Genomic DNA, 18,325 nt, shown 5'->3' with positions numbered 1-18,325 from the left:
TATGTACGTAGGTTGTCGCTTGCGTTTCTCTGTTCCTCCCATTCCGTCCATTGATTTCATTCCATCCATCGATTTCCCCTGCTCATTTAATTCCACTTCCTACAATTCTCTGTCCTTTCCACTACTACTGGATTACCCCAGCTGGAAACAACGGGCCGCCCTCCGTCCAAACAACACAGACGATACCCCGCGTATGCGGCGTGTCTTGGACCGGCGTGCGCAGTGCTGTGTCGACTAAAAACCCACCAACGCATCGCAACTAATATACCACGTCCTTCTTACTTTACCTATACCCCACAGAGCATGCCGGCAAAACACAAAAGAAGAAGTCGGACTAGATATTCCGGTTCGTCATTTCTAGCGCTCCCGCGCCCAAACAGTTGTTTGCCGTCACTCAACGTACGTTGAGTAACAAGGATTACAGCAAGAACCAGTTAGAGTTGCAGGATCTCCAGGTTCTTCTTCGTTTTGTTATTTCTATTGGCCGAAACTCCCTCCCCTGTGAATTGTCACGTCAACCCGCAGCCTAGCGCTACGCTCGCCACCTTTCAGAACAACAAGCGACACATCAGACAGTGGTGTTGAAAGAATAACCAGCGTGCTGTTTTCTGGTTTTTCGGCACCAAACCCTCTGACCTCTGAGATCTTCTGCTACATTTTTCCAGAGACGGAAGAAGCAGGCAGTATTCGCCGGGTGATGGTGAACAACATGTACATGTTACATGTGTTATTCCCTTGGTTCCCTATCCAACACATGTAGAGCGCGTCCAGGCTATTCCAGAACTCGAATTACGCCACAGAGATTTGCGAGCTCCACGGTCCCTTCTCACCCTCAGGTACACGGTTAGGCCTGTCGTTCTTGCGGAGTACTTACTACCTTAATGTTACCTGTTGTCGATGGTCGGTGGTTTTGAATTCGCCAGTGGAAAAGCCACACGAATTCTACAATGATTGCAAGATCCAACAGCCGACAAAGGCGTCTTTAGCTAACCAACATCGAGAAAATCTTAGATTTATATCAAGTCACCGGTACCAAGAAATTTTAGTTCTCATGCTGCTCTCACTTACAGGAGATCTTCTTCTTCTGCTCTCCTTAACCAGCCTCTGCTACTCTACCCCTGTACTGCGAGAAATATTACCTTAGCGCGGATGATAACATGCGATAAGTTTAATGGGTATCTCTGCGATGCTTTTATCGGGCAAGCTTCGAAGATCTGTACATTTTTATCTCGTTAAGAAAAGAATGTATTTTAGCGGAGTACGAGAGTGATATAATGATAATGGCTAGTATAATAAGGCGAGTGAGTTGTTGTGACGATAAAGGAACCATTGATTGATAAAGTGATCGCGTAAATAGCCAGCATTTAAAATGAAATTAGGAAGAGAAAAATAAATAGAAAAATGAGGAAAGACTTAAAAGATAGTGAAATCAATGATAGTAAGCGATAGGGACTTTGGCCCCGGGCACTCCTCTCAACAATCCAATAGACTGATCCAACCAAGGAAACATAGTATACCAATCGACAGGAAAACGAAAAACAATACATGAGATCTTCCACTTATTTCCATTCAGCCTTGCCCCATCCCCCGAACAATTCTGTTCGCATGAACGACCTATATCGCTGTCTGTACCTTAAGTAACTGCAGCATGTCCATCCAACCAACGATTCTGTCAGGTTTTCAACACCTCCGTCACTCCCCATCAATTCCCGTCTAGATGCTGTCACGTAGCTATAGTGGCGCACTCAGGAATTTTATATGGGTGATTTTTATAATTCTTTTCGTCTCTGTAGACGATTTAAGAGCATTCGCCGAGTGTTAAGAGCCAAAATTGTATCCGGCTCTGTCTGTGCTTTTATCGAATTCGTAGGACCATCTCTCCTTGACGACTTGACAGTAAGCCATCTGAGTATCCTCTCTCGGAGGGAATGACTGGGTAGTGAAATCACGCGGCTCGTAGGGCTGAGAGTCGGCCCCGGAGAAATTGTCGTTATGTGCAAATTCCCTGTTGCTTGATGTCGGGGGGTGTCTTTCGGGATATAAGCTCTGATCTACCCGCATCCCCATTCTTAGTAAGTCTTCTTCAATACCCGTACCAGCTTGAAATTGAGAAATGTCAGGAGTCCCTTGACCATTCCTCGCCGAAGAGAAAGCATTTTCCAAGTGACGAGTTTGCATGTTGTGATGAATTTTCTGCAACTGGGTTGGAGTGTAGCCTGTACGATTGTGCCTCTGGCTGGCCGGTTGACTCGGGCTGCCGTGCTGTCTACTCCGTGGCACGCCAATCTTATTCGCCCCCCGTTGACTCCGCGGGTCTAGTGAGGCAAAATTGGTCGGGTTTGGGCGGTAAGTAGGGGTGTTGCTGTTCTGATTATGAGGGCCGAGCACGGCACTCTGTTGAGTTCGATAACGACCTGAGGCCCGATTACTGCTAGAGTAGTCACGTGCAGGTGACGGACCGGGAAGCCGAGAGCCGTCCCTTGTTGGATCGGGTTCTTCGCGTGGCGGTACTAGGGGTGTTGGGAACAATCCATTCACATTGGATATTCCCGGTTGGGCGTGAGACCCGCCAGCTGTATATGCATGATTGTAGGCTGAAGGCTGGCGAGAATCTGAGAACTGGTGGGAGCTCAAGATTTTATCTGCTACCGGAGGAGGAAAAGTAGCAAAGGCATCATTCCTTGAGGACGTTTCAGGCCAGGAATACCCCGGGAGGGAGGGTGGAGACAGTGGGTTCTCAGCTGGGCGAGGCTGACCGCCCTGAACCAGAGGATGTTCTGCTTCCAAGTCACCATAGGCCACCACAGATTGGCCAGGGGCCGCAGCAGAGCCGGGGGCCGCAGCAGAGCCGGGGGCCGCAAAAGATTGACCAGATGCCTCAAAAGATAGGTTCTGGTGTAGATTCATAGAGGCTTCGTTTGCCGCCGATGCAGGGGCGGGGTCGTTGGGGTGACGAGGAAACCACGAAATCCTCCAAACAATTCCCCCTATATCCCAATGATCGTAAAGAGGATGTTCTGAATTTATGTAAGTATCTCGTATATTATCAATATAGCGCAGAGAGATGTACTAACTAGGGTTGAATTGGTTCATAACCTCGTTACCCGCCATAAATTTCTGGAATTCCGGTGACTCAAGAAAACGCTGCCTCAACGCTGCTGCTCCCTCATCCTTTTGGGCGAAGGATGCGAAGGCTTCGGAAATCTCGGGCATGGCTTCACTAAATTTGATATCTTTCCAAACATCGTCAGAGTTTCAATTCCAGAAGATTAACTCCCCGCGGGACTTACAGGTTTCTGCGAGTGGATGGATGGACAAATCGGAGCCATGGTCCTTTTTAAAGTATTCGGACCAAGTTCGACACCGCACAGTCTTCGCATTGGGTTGAGGTTGATCTGGATCCGGGTTATTTGCTTGACCGGAACATGTCTGCATGTGCTCCAACTCGGCCTGTCGAGTATCCTTATACTTCCTTCCGCAGTGGCACGTTTTTGGAGGATGTCTTCTCAGGTTATGCTGGCTAAAGTGTTTTTAGTACATGGACCTTGCCTCGTTTAAATATTTGAGGAATAAATACCCAATTCTGTTAAAACCTTTCCAACTGCAGTCATGATGCGATTCACCTTTCTGAAATCTTCTGTCGTCTTTTTCAGCCAGATAATACGTGCAAGGATGATATAACGCTTTCTCTCTCTCATCCTGATCGTCCTCTTCGTCTTTTTCGTCGTCGCTGGCACCCCGAGACAGCACCGCCCCCGTTCGCCGCGAATTATTTGTAACGCCGGCCCTGCCGCGCCTCGCTCTACCAGAACCCTTTCCGCGCCGGTTTGGAGCATTCGTTGCACCCCCGTCCGCTGTACGCCTGGTAGTATATGAACTAGATAGAGTATTATGATAATGTGTTTCGAATCCGGCCGAAGATAATGCTGTTAAGGTGTGAGAGGGATAGCTGATGTTGCCGATATTGGTGTGAGAGGGATAGCTGATGTTGCCGATATTGGGGTCGAGCGTAGTATTTCTGGAATCCAAAGCATTGGTAATGTGACTAACACGCTCCCAAAGTCCAGATTCACGTTCGGCAGCGCGAGAGCCTAGATTTGTTGCGGGCGGATCGATCGGTTGAGGCTCTGGGGCGGTACTGTGTAAATGTATTAGATATGATGTCCCTCAACATGGTTGTTTACTATGTACTGGGGTTGTTTATATCTGAGGTGAAGAAGAGGAAGAAGGGGGGAGAGGAGACGAGAAGCGAAGACACGTATGTACTCACCTTCTCGTTTCTATAGGAGCATAAGCTAGAGTGTGGCTCGGGTGTACCCCATCCCACGGTCTATCGTATGAGTGGAGCCAGCCCTCTACTCGACCCGAGTTCAGTACGGGAGTACTACCCATATCTTCAAGTTCACCCTCTAACGAAAAGCCTAAAGATGAATGGCAGGTATCGAAAAAGGCTTATTATCGATATGGCTTAAGATAACTGAGGATATTCACAATCTATTAATGAAGAGATGCGTAAACAAATATCGTAAGAGTGGTGGTCAGAAATATGCTGAACAGTTTATAGCCGGTCTAAACAAAAGGGAAGGGAGTATGTAGAGCGAAACGGGGAGTCTATATCAGAGGAGGGGATGCGACTCTCCAGCGTGGGGATAACCACGCCTCGGGAAGATGGTAGGCCAGATATGGACTCTGCCTACCTATCGAGCTTAAGCTACCGCACCAAGTACCTACTCTAGCTATATACTTGGGTGAAGGGAAACGCCACAGTACTACCCCAAGTTATTCGGTTAGGTGCATGTCCAGGGGTTACCATGAGGTCCATGAGTTCTCATCTATGCTGCCATGCAGGGACTGCATAAATACGAGTCCAATCGACAAAAAGGCGAATAGGAAACATATGGGGTGCATTCATGAGGTCTCAATCATATAATCCATACCGGGAATAGTATAAAATTGATATTTACGCGAACATCCACACCTAGCTGTTATCGCGGTCAACAAGAGTAGCTCTTATTGAAGGAGATGCTGTTCGCCGACGGCGCCAGTACTGGACATATATAAAGTCTTTTGGCTTTGACTGAGTGCTCTATGAAAAACAAGGCTTTAGTTAAAGCCTAGCATAAAGTATTTGTTCCGCCTTGCCTAGTTACGGTCCCTGCGCACCTCCATGCAATTGGTTAATTTTATCGAAAGCCAATGCCTACATGTATAGCTACATGTACATGTATACCTAAAGTTCAATCTTGCAGGACGGCTGGTATGGAGTAGAATCTCCAGGTTCGTAAGTATACAATATACATATAAGTACTTATTCGACTTGTATATAGAAAGACTTTCCACATGTATGGAGATAAGTCTCTTGACGGTGGCCGTATACGTAGTCGCAGGACTGTACAGTTACGATTATCAACAACCGTAGACCAACGTACCTCTCCTCGTAGCAGATACATCTAAACGTTAACCATGGGGCGGCAAGCAATATCGTACGTACATGTATGTACATGTAGTCTTCCAAATCTGGATTTCCTCTTTGTTCACTCAGAGATATTATGCGTACATTGAGCACTCTACTTCCATATCTTGGATAAATGGACCAACCAAGACTACAGGTGACGATAGAATCTAAAACTACTGTGCGTAGTTTGCATGCACGACTTTTGAGTACTCCGGATTCTCCGTGCGGGGCCATCCTATTGCCGTGGATTTGGATTATATCCTAGAAAGTGAATGTAGCCTTATCGATCTTTGCCAAAAGAAAAATTTACTGAGTACAGCGATTCACAGGCATTTGGCGAATACACCCATTTGACGAACAGGGGTCACGGCCAATAAGAATCAGGATATCTTAGTCAAACTCGCAGTTTGACTGGTTGCTGGCTGGTTGCTACATACAAATTCGCCAAATGGGTGTATTCGCCAAATGCCTGTGAATCGCTGTACTCTACTTGCGGGCCCGATTGCTGATTGGGGGCTTGGGAGAAAGGCTTTTTTTCAACGGGCTTCACATTCGCTGTGCAGCAGCTTCCTACATGTAGGTACATACATATCTTGCCTGGCCTCACAACGTATTTGCCCGCTATCCAAGTTCCGATCAGACGGAACAAAAAATCCGGCAAGTTGAGCACACACAGCACACCCTAGGCATACGGGGCGTCCTTTTTTCCCCGGGGGAGTAGGTACATGCATGTAGGATAGAGTACTCTCAAGGTTGCAACTAGGATTCGGACAAAAATTTGTATCGGCGGGATGCTTGCTTGGCCATGATACTGGTTCGGGTGTGTAGCTAAACATGGCAAAAGGTGCAATCCATGAAACCAGCTCTGCATGTGCCCATGGGTGCTGTACCTACTGCTCATATAACGCTTGCGAGAAGAATAGCTTTATCACTTCAGCAGAAACAATCCAGACACAGTCAGCCTGGGTTCAGAGTTCGATCTTACACCGCTGAACTGGTAGAATTTTTCCAAGCAACGTACAGCGCCGTTTCCATAGAGCCTCACAAGCTGTAGCCAAGGAATAGAGATTTGGAGGTGAGTGCTCACTCGCCTCGCCTCCCAGTTAGGATGCATACGTCCCCTCACTTACTGATCAATCGTTCCTGAGCCCTCAACCAAAAATTTCTCGCTCGCCTGCTGGATCAAGTAAGTTTTGTCTGTACCTTGTGGTACACACGTGCACTGCCATAGCCTCGCTGAGTGAGTGGGGATCTGGTCGAACTGCCGAGCCCTCTGTCTTCCTCCTTTCCTCGCTCATTCTTTTTTTTCTTTCTGTGCTTGCCCTCGCTCTGGCCTTCCTACCTGGCACAATTCCCCTTCCCAACTACGTATCCTCGATCAATGTCAAGGAAATCGGGAAACGAGGACACATATGTTTCGAAGGTTGACAGCATCGACAACACATCACCCCATCCCATCCCATAATTCATAATTCATACCTTCCACTGCAGCTTCTGCGCCGGTGTCAGTACGAAACTGTCTAGCCTCCTTACACTAACCAAATCTCTAGGTCTAGCAGTTAGTAAACAATCCTTCCTTCCTGGTCCCTCAACATGTCCGACGGAGACCGATAAAATAAACCCTCTGATATAGACACCACCTACAAATCTCTGTCTCCACTCAAACTTACCGCACAAACATCGTCGATGTGAATCTCGAACTATGCGCCGGTACTTGATTGACCATGAATCCGTATTGCTACTACCTAACATTCATCATCTCTAGGCTACAGCTTACCCAGACAAGATCTCGTCGCGCCGGCCCCCTGATCTGAGCGGGGTAGATATGTTGACTGGAGAGGCGGCATTGCATTCTCCCGACGATAAAGGTCGAGCACTGTCTCATTATCGTCGTCTTGGCATGCACACATTGTGCGAATGGATGCCTGACGAGGACAACAGGAACACTGCACATTGCATCCAACAGGTTGTAAAAACTTCACGATTCTACTTCCTACGGCATTTTAACTGCCATATCGACCCGCCGGCCCACGAAAATGCTGATATCTTTGTGTATTATTCCCAGCATTTAACTATATCGTCCCCCGCGGAGACATTCTATCTGCTCGCATCAACCGTTTTCGCTCCTTTTCAAGCACGCCTGGACATGTATCCCAGGTTTTAGCTATGAAGGTAAGTGCCCACGAGTCCAGGGACATGTTCAATACTGACTGACATTGTAATGGTAGTCGTCACATTCGTTCATAGTAACCCCCCCCCCCCCCCCCCCCCCCGGGCCCAAAACCTCCCCTCACAGACCTTTCACCCCAAAGGGATACATCAGTCGAGCACCTCAACATCGGTCTAAACCCCGCAGCGGCAGAATCTGTTTCAAATCCTCTACCCATGTTACCGGCCAATCCTAATCTGCTGGTTCCACACGTAAATCCTCTCAAGAGCCGGATATCCAACTTTCATCTTGCAATATTTACTTCACTGTCCGAACCCTTAGGCCCCCGAAATAGCAATCACTTCATTTACGATCAGTCGCGAAAACATACATGCACCCTTCGGAAAGCGACTATGAGCAGTAATACTTACCCCGTCAAGCCCCGTCGCGTCAAGAATTCCTTGTTTTCGTGAAAGATCCTATCAAACACTGGCCCCCACCAAATGACATCAGCAAGGTCACAAGAACAGCCTCTAAAAACAAAAAAAGGAAAAGCAATATCAGCAAGGCCTATCAGGCTACGCTCGGTTATTGCAGCATATTTCTGCCCGATAATGAACGTTTCAGTCGAAGCGGACACACAGGATCATACGACGATTTTCAAAATAAAAACTCGACTACATTCGAGCAATCTCCCATACCTCATGTGTTTTATCGTGGATCACATAGGTACGATACGCTTCTGGGCGACAAGGTACAGTTAGTTTATCTCCCCGAGTTACTGTGGTAATAGGATATCATCAATTTGAAAAATCGATTTCATTTGGCAGGGCCCCACGATCGAGTGCACGCCGCCGGCCATGCACGCAGCCATGCACGCGGGCCACATTGCATATATGTGTGGGAGAAATGTGCGAATAGAGTAGATGGTCTTAGTGCTCCCAACACGAGAACCATACGAGTCCCTGAGTGAATTTAGCTAATATCACTGCGCAGCATGAATGCAACCTTTTACCACTGTGGTTCAGCTTATCTCAGCTCAGTTCATGTTTTCAACTCGCTTGTGAATTAAGAGAATTAAGATCATCACGTAGGGTAGATAGCGCTAGCCACTTAGCCACTTTTGTTTAGTCCCAACATCGCGGTAAGCCACATGACGCGGGATCTCGCGGCAGCAGCCGAAGAGCCGCACATTCCCGCCATCGTCCCTGAGCTAATGATTGCGCCAGGGCCCAGCGCCCAGCGCCCAGGGGCCAGTGAGATGGCCATCTTGCGTCAGCACCCGTGTCGCATGTGGTGTGTTGGCCCATGTAAAATGTGGAGAAACTCTATGTATTCTAGATATGTACATATAGCCATGTCACAATAACACAGATTGCGGGGAAGAGAGAACGTGCCCTGATTACATGTAACATGTACATACTTCACGCAAATTCTTAATCTAACATTTCAACCACACCGAAACTGTCTGGCCCCCAAAAATCTGAGTCCAAACATACCAAATACATGTATGACATGCTTTATCCATTCATATCGTTCGAGTAAATATTATAGACATGTACACTATGAAATAAACATGACACTCCTACACACAGGTACAAAGAAAGTGCCCATCATACTCTCCCCCAAGGCATCATATCAATACTTGCTACTCGCAACAAAGTCAAACTAGTACCTCTCCAGCATCCACTCTCGCCTCTCCTCCGCTGGGATCGTCTCCATGAGCGCCCTCTCGCCCTTCTTTACGATGAGATACTTCTCCATCGCGTCGACGCCCACCCACTCCTTCAGCTTCTTGTGCTCCTTGAGCGCGTCGAGGGCCTCGCCTAGATCTTTCGGCAGCTTCTTCACGATGCCCAATCCGTTTCGCTCACGCGAGGTCATCTTCGAAGGGTCATCTATGACCTGTTAGTTTCCCGTTTTCTTTAGGTGGGTCTGTTGCGGGGAGAGTGTTATTTATTACCTTTTGCGCCCGTGCCAGGAAGCTTGGTCTTCGCCTTAAGCCCTAGACAGCCAGCACCGATGACAGCAGCCATGGTGAGATACAAGTTTGCAATACCATCGATACACTTGATCTCCCAGTGCGCGTCCTCTTTGGAGCATCTCCTGAGCGGAACCTCCTTATTCTGGTCGCCCCACGCGACCCACGTTCCGCCCGCCCAGCACGTATCCAGCAGTCTCTCATAGCTCGCGTTATTGGGCATCGTGAGCGCCGCGACCGCCCTCAAGCTCTCCAGCACACCCCCGAAGAAATGCTCCTCGTTCTCGCGCGTCGGCGGCGAGATCGAGACGTGCGCGTGCGCAGCTGTCCCTGCACGTGTCGCAAAGGGCTTCGGGTGGAATGTCGCACGTATCTTATATTTGGCGCAGATGTGGACGATTGTTTCGCGCGTGTGGTATAGCGTGTCGATACTTGCGAGCGGGGGAAGGGGGCCGGTGACGATCTCGTACTGGCCGTCGGCGCTCTCGGGGTGGAAGAGTAGGACTTCGACGCCGCTGCTTTCGAGCGCTTCCACGCACTCCATGAGGATGGCCATACTTTCGTTTTGTAGGGAGCGGCCGGTACTCCATGCGTGTACGCCGCTGATTGGTTCCAGGTCGTGGGTCCCGTCGGGGTCGCGGTGCAGGAACACTACTTCGGTCTCGATGCCGAGGAGGAAGTCGACACCGTGGTCATCTTTGGCTCTGTGCGCGGCTTTGGAGAGTACGGTGCGCGGGCAGATGTCGACTTCGGCGCCGTCGGGGTGGTCGGGGTGCTTATCGCGGAGGAAGCACATGACGCTGGCATGGCCGGGAGCGTAGCCCTCGCAGCTGCGCAGGCTGGACCAGTCGGGGACGACCATGAGCTGGCCGCAGTGCTTGAAGTCGTCTGTGGGGCTGTCGTCCTGCAGGATCGAGAGGGATGCGGAGGTGACTTCGAGGTAGGAGCGCTTCTCGACCATCTTATTCATCTGCTTGACGGAGACGACGCGTAGGCGCAGGGTGGAGGTGTAGTCGAGCCATTCGAGACGGAAGAAGCGCACTTTGGGGTTTTTGGAGAGGAACTTGTTGAGGAGGTGGACTTCGGGGTGGGCATAGGCGACGGAGTCGGTGGCGAGGGGCAAGTAGGAGGTGGAGTCGGTGGGGGTGAGATTGAGTTTGTAGAGGGTGTTGGAGTTGTCGAAGAGGAGCTTCGTGGTGATGTCGGCGGCCTGCTCGAGGGTAATTTGCCCTTTTATTACGCGCTTTACTAATACCTGTTTTATTTGGTCAGAAACTGCCATGTTGCGAAGGACGGTGGGGGGCGCACCTCGCTCAAGACTTCGCGCATCTGGGAGTTTGCGAGGGCGAAAGTTTCAGGGAACCAGTGCCCGTCGGTGCTCCACAGTAGCTTGTTGGTTGGTGCTAATTCAAAGAGCTGCTTTATGACAGTCTTCTGCCCGTCCTGCGAGATCATTGGGAAGACTTCGCCAAAGTCCAGGTAGACATTCTTGTAGACAGACGCAAGGTAGCCAGCCTCTTGGGTATAAGGATATGCAGAATGGAGTAGCACCATCGGCACCTCCGGATACGCTTTTATAAAGGCTTGCAGATGCCTACCCTAAATCAGCACACGCGCACAAACATTTCGGGGGAGGGAAATAATTACGCAGGATTCGCCTTTAGCAGGTTAATGTCGTTGTCGCCGAGCCCCGTATGGAACTGCAACGGCTTCTTCTCCTCATGCTGCGTAATGCTCCTCGAGATCTCCCTCACCAAAAAATCATTAAACACCTTCTCCCTAATCCTAAACCCCCCCGACCCCGCCGCACACCTCGCCTTCCGCAGCACCGCCGCAAACGCATCCATCAACGGCCCCGCCTGCGTCTCCTCCGGCGAGATGTCAAGCCCACTGCGATAACACACCACTGACTTGAACCCTGCCACCTTCGGATCATTCAGCGCGGCGCGCATCACCGCGGCGAACTCGGTCGCCCACTTGTTAAAGATCTCTGGGCCCACGCTCGAGATCTCCTTCGGGTCCTCCGGCAGCTCACCGCAGTACTTCTGCAGGATCGTCTCTGCGACCTTCTCGATGCGTACTATACGGCGCGTGCCGCTGGGTGTGAACTGGTCGTGCCACGCGAAGGGCTCGACGCTGTCTTCGTCAAGTCCGTCGTCCATGAGGATGCATTGGGTTCCGGCGAAGCACTTTTTCGCCCACTCATTTTCATCGAGGGTTGCACGGTGGGTCTTGACGGCGGCCCAGGTGGGGTCGCAGCCGAGCCAGGTGGAGAGCTGCTTGACGGCGCGGTGATGCGAGAGGGTGTGCAGTGTGTCGTGGAGGGCGGGGCCGGAGGCTTCGGTGGTGATGGATTCGAGGGGGGCGGCGGAGGTGTGTGTGCTGCGGAGGAGGTTGTGGGCGTGGTTGTCGATGAGGGGTTGGGTGAGGATGAGGGTTTGGAGGTCCGAGATGGAGGTGGGGGGTGATTGGGTCATGGTGGATGTGATGAGTGTAGAGGACAAGGTGGGGTATCTATACGGAGGTGGGGTATCTATAGAGGGGTATCTATAGAGAAGTATGAGGGGGCGTTCTAATCTGCGATGAGTTTGTAGTGTTAGGATGAATGTCTGACTGGAATGTCTTTAACAAGAAGGGCAATTACGAGAGCAATAGAATTGAGCAAAAAGTGCAATGTCAACAGCAAAGAGAATGATTCTCAAAGACCAAGGAGGAATTGCCCACTGATAAGCTGCCTGGCTGTCCCTCGATGAGAATGCTGGTGGGGCTGATGGAGTGTGATGACGCTGGATGTGGCGATGATGGTTGTGGGGTGAAGCTGAACCTCAACCCTGAATTATTACTCTGGATTGTGGGGAAGCTCACGTGTGCCCCGAGGGAGCTGCAGGAAGAAGCGAGCAGGGGCCAGGGGTGGGTCTTGGCAAATGCAGATCTCGCTAATCCTTTCCCGTGCTGTCGACATCTTACATGCAGGGCAACTCTGGGACCATTGCGCGACAGCATTAAGGTACCTCAATTACATCATCTACATCATCTACATCATCTACATCATCTACATCATCTCCAGTACATTCTATCAAAATATCTATTCAGATTCTTCGATTCCATACTCGAAGTCGGCTATCGCATATCTACCCTCCCCCTCGCTCGGCCACAGACACCCTCAGCTGAGTGTAGAACCCCTCCCCTTCTGAAGTACCATTGCAACAGACACTGACGAATTGATGGCCTCTCATGCTCAATCTTATCCTCCCCGAAATCCTGCTCTTCAACCTGCACAGCGTTCGGCAAATTTCCCCTCCCGCGTTACGCTACCGACTCTTCCGCTGAGTTGTTCCGCCGTCTTGGCAGCGCCATACCAAATCACGCAGATTGATCGACGACTAGATCATCTAGGGCATCGAGTGATCAGCAATGATCGTTGCGGGGATGCAGCTTCACGTCAATCTCACGACATCATTCCATCGCTTCAGCTCACTTCTGATCCAGGTACCAAGATTTCAAGGAGTTGGTCTGTGATGACGCATGCTGTCGAGATGAGGTGTGTGTGTGCGTGCCCCGAGATCGAATTGAGAGCAGGGCCAAGCCCGGCGTCATGGGGGCTCACTCGGTGGGGTGATTGGGGACGTTTCGGTTATGAATTGATGTCGTGTGGGACGTTTCACTTATAGATTAATAGATCCAAGATCAAGGGAGGTTACATCAACACGGGTAACTGCGGTAATAATATTTCTTGGTATAGGTACATATTCGTGTAGGTAGAGTGAGTACCTATGAAGTCACTGCTACTTACCCTGCAAACTAGAACAGGGTCTGGGATATGTCTCTTCATACATAGAACCACGTGGGGTTGGGATCTGTTCGCGAATCTTGTAATACCGCGCATGGATGGCCGGTTGTGCGCCTGGTCGGCTCATTTGTTCGAGATAATTGGTTGGCTCGAGCTCTGGTGGGATTGGGCCCTGAGCGGTCCCTGGTATCACTTAGTGCGCGAGTCACAAGACCTGCAAGAAAATTCTGAATGGACGAATGGACAGACGCTTGGACCACCCATCATTACCGTCCTCCCCACCCACCCGCGTTACCCAAAATCGAAAGAAAACATGGTCAGCGCTCGCTTCCAGAGCACAGAACCCAGAACCCGGAATCCTTGAACGCCGATAATGTGACCAGATCTAGCTCGATTGTATCACCTATCCAAGGACGTGCACTCAAGGCACACACCAATAGATTAGAGCGTCGCCGGGTGGAAGCCGATTGGTTTATTTTTGGCTCGGACCGTTAACCTAATCTTGTTGGTAGTAATCGCTCTTTTGAGAATTGTTGTAGTTTATAGATTTCCTTGTTGGGAGTATTTTTGTAGTGTTATTACATGGTGTTTGGGGTCTGGGGAGTAGGTCTACTGGTAGGAGAAGTCTGTTAGACACGCCAAGGCACCCCCGGTGGCCCCGGGTAAGAAAGGGGCCGGATGCTTGAGGCTGCTGCGGTTAGTTGTAGATACAGTACAAGTTGTCTTGAGACTTTTCACAAAATAAGACCCCGCACACCAGAATATTCTCTCCAGCTCCGATTTAAACGGAAAATGGACTATAATTACATTGATCAGTGTCAGTTTGGCAGCAGGCTAAAGCGTAGTTTATAGGGTCAAAACTCCGTTTCAACGACCCTTTTGAACGGGCCATAATTAAAAGGTCTCGAGAATTTAAAGAGACTGCAAAATCACCTCGACCCTGTCAAGACTACAGTCGCAATTCGATATGCCGGATTGCCAAGATTCTATGGATTTCGTACGGGATAGCTTGTCTCGAACCAGTCCCAATTGGGTTTAGTCTAGTTGCTAGCGTCGTTAATAAAAGAATTTGGAGCCAAACTAACGCCAAGATACTAATAAATATTATGTAAGACTCCAACCCGACGTCTGGTTCGAGACAACGGGATAGCAAAAAATCCGGGATAGCAAATTGATTTTGCAGTAGGAAAAATAATATTCTCAGAGGATCTCGTACGGGACAGCAAAGGATCCGGTGTATTGAGTTCCGGCATATCGAGTTGCGACTGTAAGCTGAAAAAATAACAGAAGGGACGAGACATTCTAGTTTCGTCTCATCTTATCTCGTGCCCATCACTAGCTCTGGGTGCCGAACCCAAGAACCGGATTCTGGGAGATGTTGTCAGCTCACTGTGAAACCTTACCACATCTAGTGGACAAAACAATGGATCTGGGAAAGAAAGACGCGGTCTTGTGTCCCGATTGTTGATGATACGGTATGACCCCTTTTCTTTCGCTCGCCTTACCGCAAAGAATCATAATTGAAGGTAAAACTGGGCTTGGCCGTCTCGCTTTTGGCTTGTCCGTCAATACCCCGTGAACGACAGTAGTTGGCTTTCCTATCCCTTACGCTGTTAAGGCTGCCAACTTTGCCAAGTATCGTGTCTCAATTCTGCGGCTTTAGTGTGAGGCTGGCCTGATGTTGCCATGTCTCATGTTTGGAGCATTTAAGTAAGGAATAGTACGATGACTCTTCGCGATATGGATCATGTCTTAGACAATCGGGAAGGTCCATACTGAAACCATAGATCCGCGAAGAAATTATCACTTCCGCCCTGATTGCTCGTGTGATCGTGATACAACAACGGCCCCTTTTTTCCTTTTTCTTCAAATTCCACGAGTCATCTGGTAGGACAGTCTATTAATATACTCTACAATGGCTCTTCCCAATGTGAGACATGCCTTAGACAATTGAAAAAGGCCAATACCGCCAAAACTCGAAAAATTCGCTATCTAGCTCCGTCCGGGAATTACCATTCGAGTGTTGGTTGAATGGCATCGATCTGCATAAGAAGGTTCCCATAGAAGTAACTTTGATCTAGCCAGTTTTTCGAGTTATGGCGGTAATACCTCAGGGGTGAAATCATCGATCTAGAACGCGATTATCACCTCTGTCCCGGTTGATTGTGGTACGGCAAGGGCCCTTTTTCTTCCGCGGGCAGGATGGTAAGGGAGGCCATCTTACGACGGCTCTGTGTAATCTACAGCATGTCTTAGACAATTAGACAGTTCAACTACCGCAAAATCTCAGGAATAACGAATCGTACTGGACTAGGAATACTAGGCCGCTTCAGATTGGTCATATGAGTGTTGAGCCTCAATTCGACAGACCCAAAGCGTCACTTTTGGTCGTATTGACCAATGGATAATTCCGGCCCAGTCCGATTCGTTATTCCTGAAATTCTGCGGTATTACGCTCGGGTTGAAACGTATTGGTTCATCACTGTAGCCTTAACATGTATAGGTAATTGATATTGAACATGGAGCTATCACAGACCCTCACACTGCAGAAATACATTTTACTAATATGAAATCGGGTCTTAGACTACTAGATGACCACACGGAATATGGAGCTGCACGAAACCCCAATTACATGAAGGAAGCAAAAGTACTGGCCATGATGTTGGGTGGGGTAATCCACGCCCATTGGGTGAGAACCCTGCACAAGTATACCTAGAGAGGATAGTACGCCACCATAGCCTACGGGCTTCATGCGAGTATGAATTAAACAAAAAACAAAAAACAAAACCATGAACGAAGTGGCATCTCACGTGACCTTATTATAAGCCAAGACATATTGGCGAGTGATACACTATGACTGAGATTGACTAAACCAACATCTGTCTGCACCACGTCTAGAATAAGTAACAATATTCGCTGAGCTTTAAATCGTCTTCCATGAGACTCTCGAAAGGTTTTGCGTAGCTTTGTGACGGGAGATATTTTCGTGCCTGCTAATCATAGAATATCACTCGTTCCTTCCGAGACGGCTTTTGTACCTCGATTACGATTCCTCTCTAGTGTATTCGACCGAGGATCTAACGGCGAGCTCTCTACAGATTTTAGCGAGATCTGTGGAATACTTAAGTACCGCGAGCTTCCACCACGGCCTTGAGAATAATGGGACGGCGGAGGTCAACTCTGGTGCATGTACGTACGACGTCCTGACCGACCCACGAACATTTTGCAGAAACTCTTACTGCTTATACCAACTGAAGTGACCCCCAATTGCTGTGATCGTCTCCGCCCACTATTAAAAGACTCCTAGTCATCCTAGAAACATTACGATATCGAAACTAGGATATAGAGACTCGTGCCCAAATCGTTTTCCGGATTCCACAAAGGAGCAATCCCGAGCATATATTATCTTAAACGCCTCCATGCTCTGAAAATAAAAATAGGTTGCGCCACTGAGACTGAAGATTGATAGAGGGACAGAAATAGCCGTGATGGATGTGAAACCTTGAGCGGGAGTGAGAAAGTAAATGGGCCACAATACACCCGGATTAAATTAAGTCCAGATTGAGGGCTCTGACAAGGCAAATATAGAGAACAATAGGACCAAATCCTTCATTGTGCCCGTGTTTTAGATCGACTTCGAGGGTCATCGCTTTGCCGTGCGAGATGTGGCTGGTTTCTACCGAGGCTTGAGCATAGAAATTATGGGCCTCCCTGACCTATAAGATAGACGAGACTCGGAAGAAGGCTTTCCGGATCGTATAGTATAATCAGCTTCCTCACCGTTATCGGGACGTGCTTCAAACTTGATTGGAAGTGTGCGAGTTGATGCATACTGTCCTAGAGGCCACACTAAAAGGTGATAAATGAGCCGTGAGGGATAATCTGGGCAAGAAAGGATCTTCGAGTAATTCCCTGCTTAGTCTCCTCTTAAGTTCAAATCTAGCTCTATACATCGGAGGAGCACGAATATAGTTTTTCCAATTAGACGTCGTCTACTTTGAGCTATGGGTTCTAAGTATTTGAGGATGAGATCATAGGGCAAAGGCCGTCTAAAGCATCTATAAGTGTGCCACCTGCTCCCTCACTCCCTCCCCACCCCTACTTCGCCTTCCTTGATTCCTCATCCCCGGCTGGTTTTTATACTACTTTTATTTCTTTTCGTAGGCTAGATTATACTAAGGAAGTCTTTCCTTTATTTCCCCGGCTGTCTTTCCCTATCAATGTGGGAGGCATCTTTTTATCCGTCTGAATCCTCGTCTTATTCGATCCATTTGAGAAGTTATGTCATGAAATATCGCTTGTGGATTCGACATACTCAAAAGGAGATTTCTATGACCGGGGGGAAATGTGAGAAATGGGTAAAGTTCAGGGGGAACAAATAAAAATTAATAAAATTAGGCAGATGGTGGAAAAATGTTATCAAATGTTTTGAAGATCCTGTTTCTTTATAATTCCCAAGGGTGCCATACTTTCATTATCAAAATCCGGTGGATGCCAATGCTGTTCGGGTTGTGGACCAAAAAGCTGATTGATATTTGTCTGTCGGATTTGCACGTCATGGTTTCTATGTCTAACGTATATTAACATGTGTAACATATAGAGCATATCGGTACGTATTGTATCAATGCAGTCTGCAAGTTGAGGGTATCATTCAAAAGGTCTGGGACTGATATTGGTTTCGCAGAGGGAATTTTGGGCAAGAATACTGCTAGAAGCTACAGGTAGTGACAAAGTTCTCTGGTATAATGGATCGCGACATCGTTAATTATTGGAGAGTTGCACAGCTTTCTATTTCTTCTATCTCCTCCAGTTCTTCATTGTCCCCTACTGCATCAAGCTCACTGATATTACCCTTATTTAGTATGCTTACTGCTATTCCTTTCGCAACAATCTCCTCAACAGATGGTACATCGTCCTGCTCTTTCTACTTTTCTGACGCAGGGTTTTCTT

General features: G+C 48.6%; 2 protein-coding genes across 2 annotated transcripts; both read right to left on the bottom strand.

Annotated features, from left to right (window-relative positions):
* Positions 1-1,818: 1,818 nt before the first annotated feature.
* Positions 1,819-4,392, bottom strand: H6S33_006270 (uncharacterized protein; the record flags this gene model as incomplete). Its single annotated transcript, XM_044837801.1, has 5 exons — positions 1,819-3,017; positions 3,075-3,233; positions 3,291-3,520; positions 3,683-4,138; positions 4,271-4,392. 5 exons carry the CDS (start codon positions 4,390-4,392, stop codon positions 1,819-1,821), a joined length of 2,166 nt encoding a protein of 721 aa, XP_044689797.1.
* Positions 4,393-9,272: 4,880 nt separating this feature from the next.
* Positions 9,273-12,062, bottom strand: H6S33_006269 (uncharacterized protein; the record flags this gene model as incomplete). Its single annotated transcript, XM_044837789.1, has 4 exons — positions 9,273-9,502; positions 9,568-10,840; positions 10,894-11,179; positions 11,233-12,062. The coding sequence occupies 4 exons, from the start codon at positions 12,060-12,062 to the stop codon at positions 9,273-9,275; spliced, it is 2,619 nt and encodes an 872-aa protein (XP_044689796.1).
* Positions 12,063-18,325: the final 6,263 nt, after the last annotated feature.

The sequence above is a fragment of the Morchella sextelata genome (assembly GCF_020137385.1).
Source record: "Morchella sextelata strain SCLS chromosome Unknown scls_20, whole genome shotgun sequence".
Taxonomy (NCBI): domain Eukaryota; kingdom Fungi; phylum Ascomycota; class Pezizomycetes; order Pezizales; family Morchellaceae; genus Morchella; species Morchella sextelata.
This window is presented reverse-complemented; position numbering and strand designations above follow the sequence as displayed.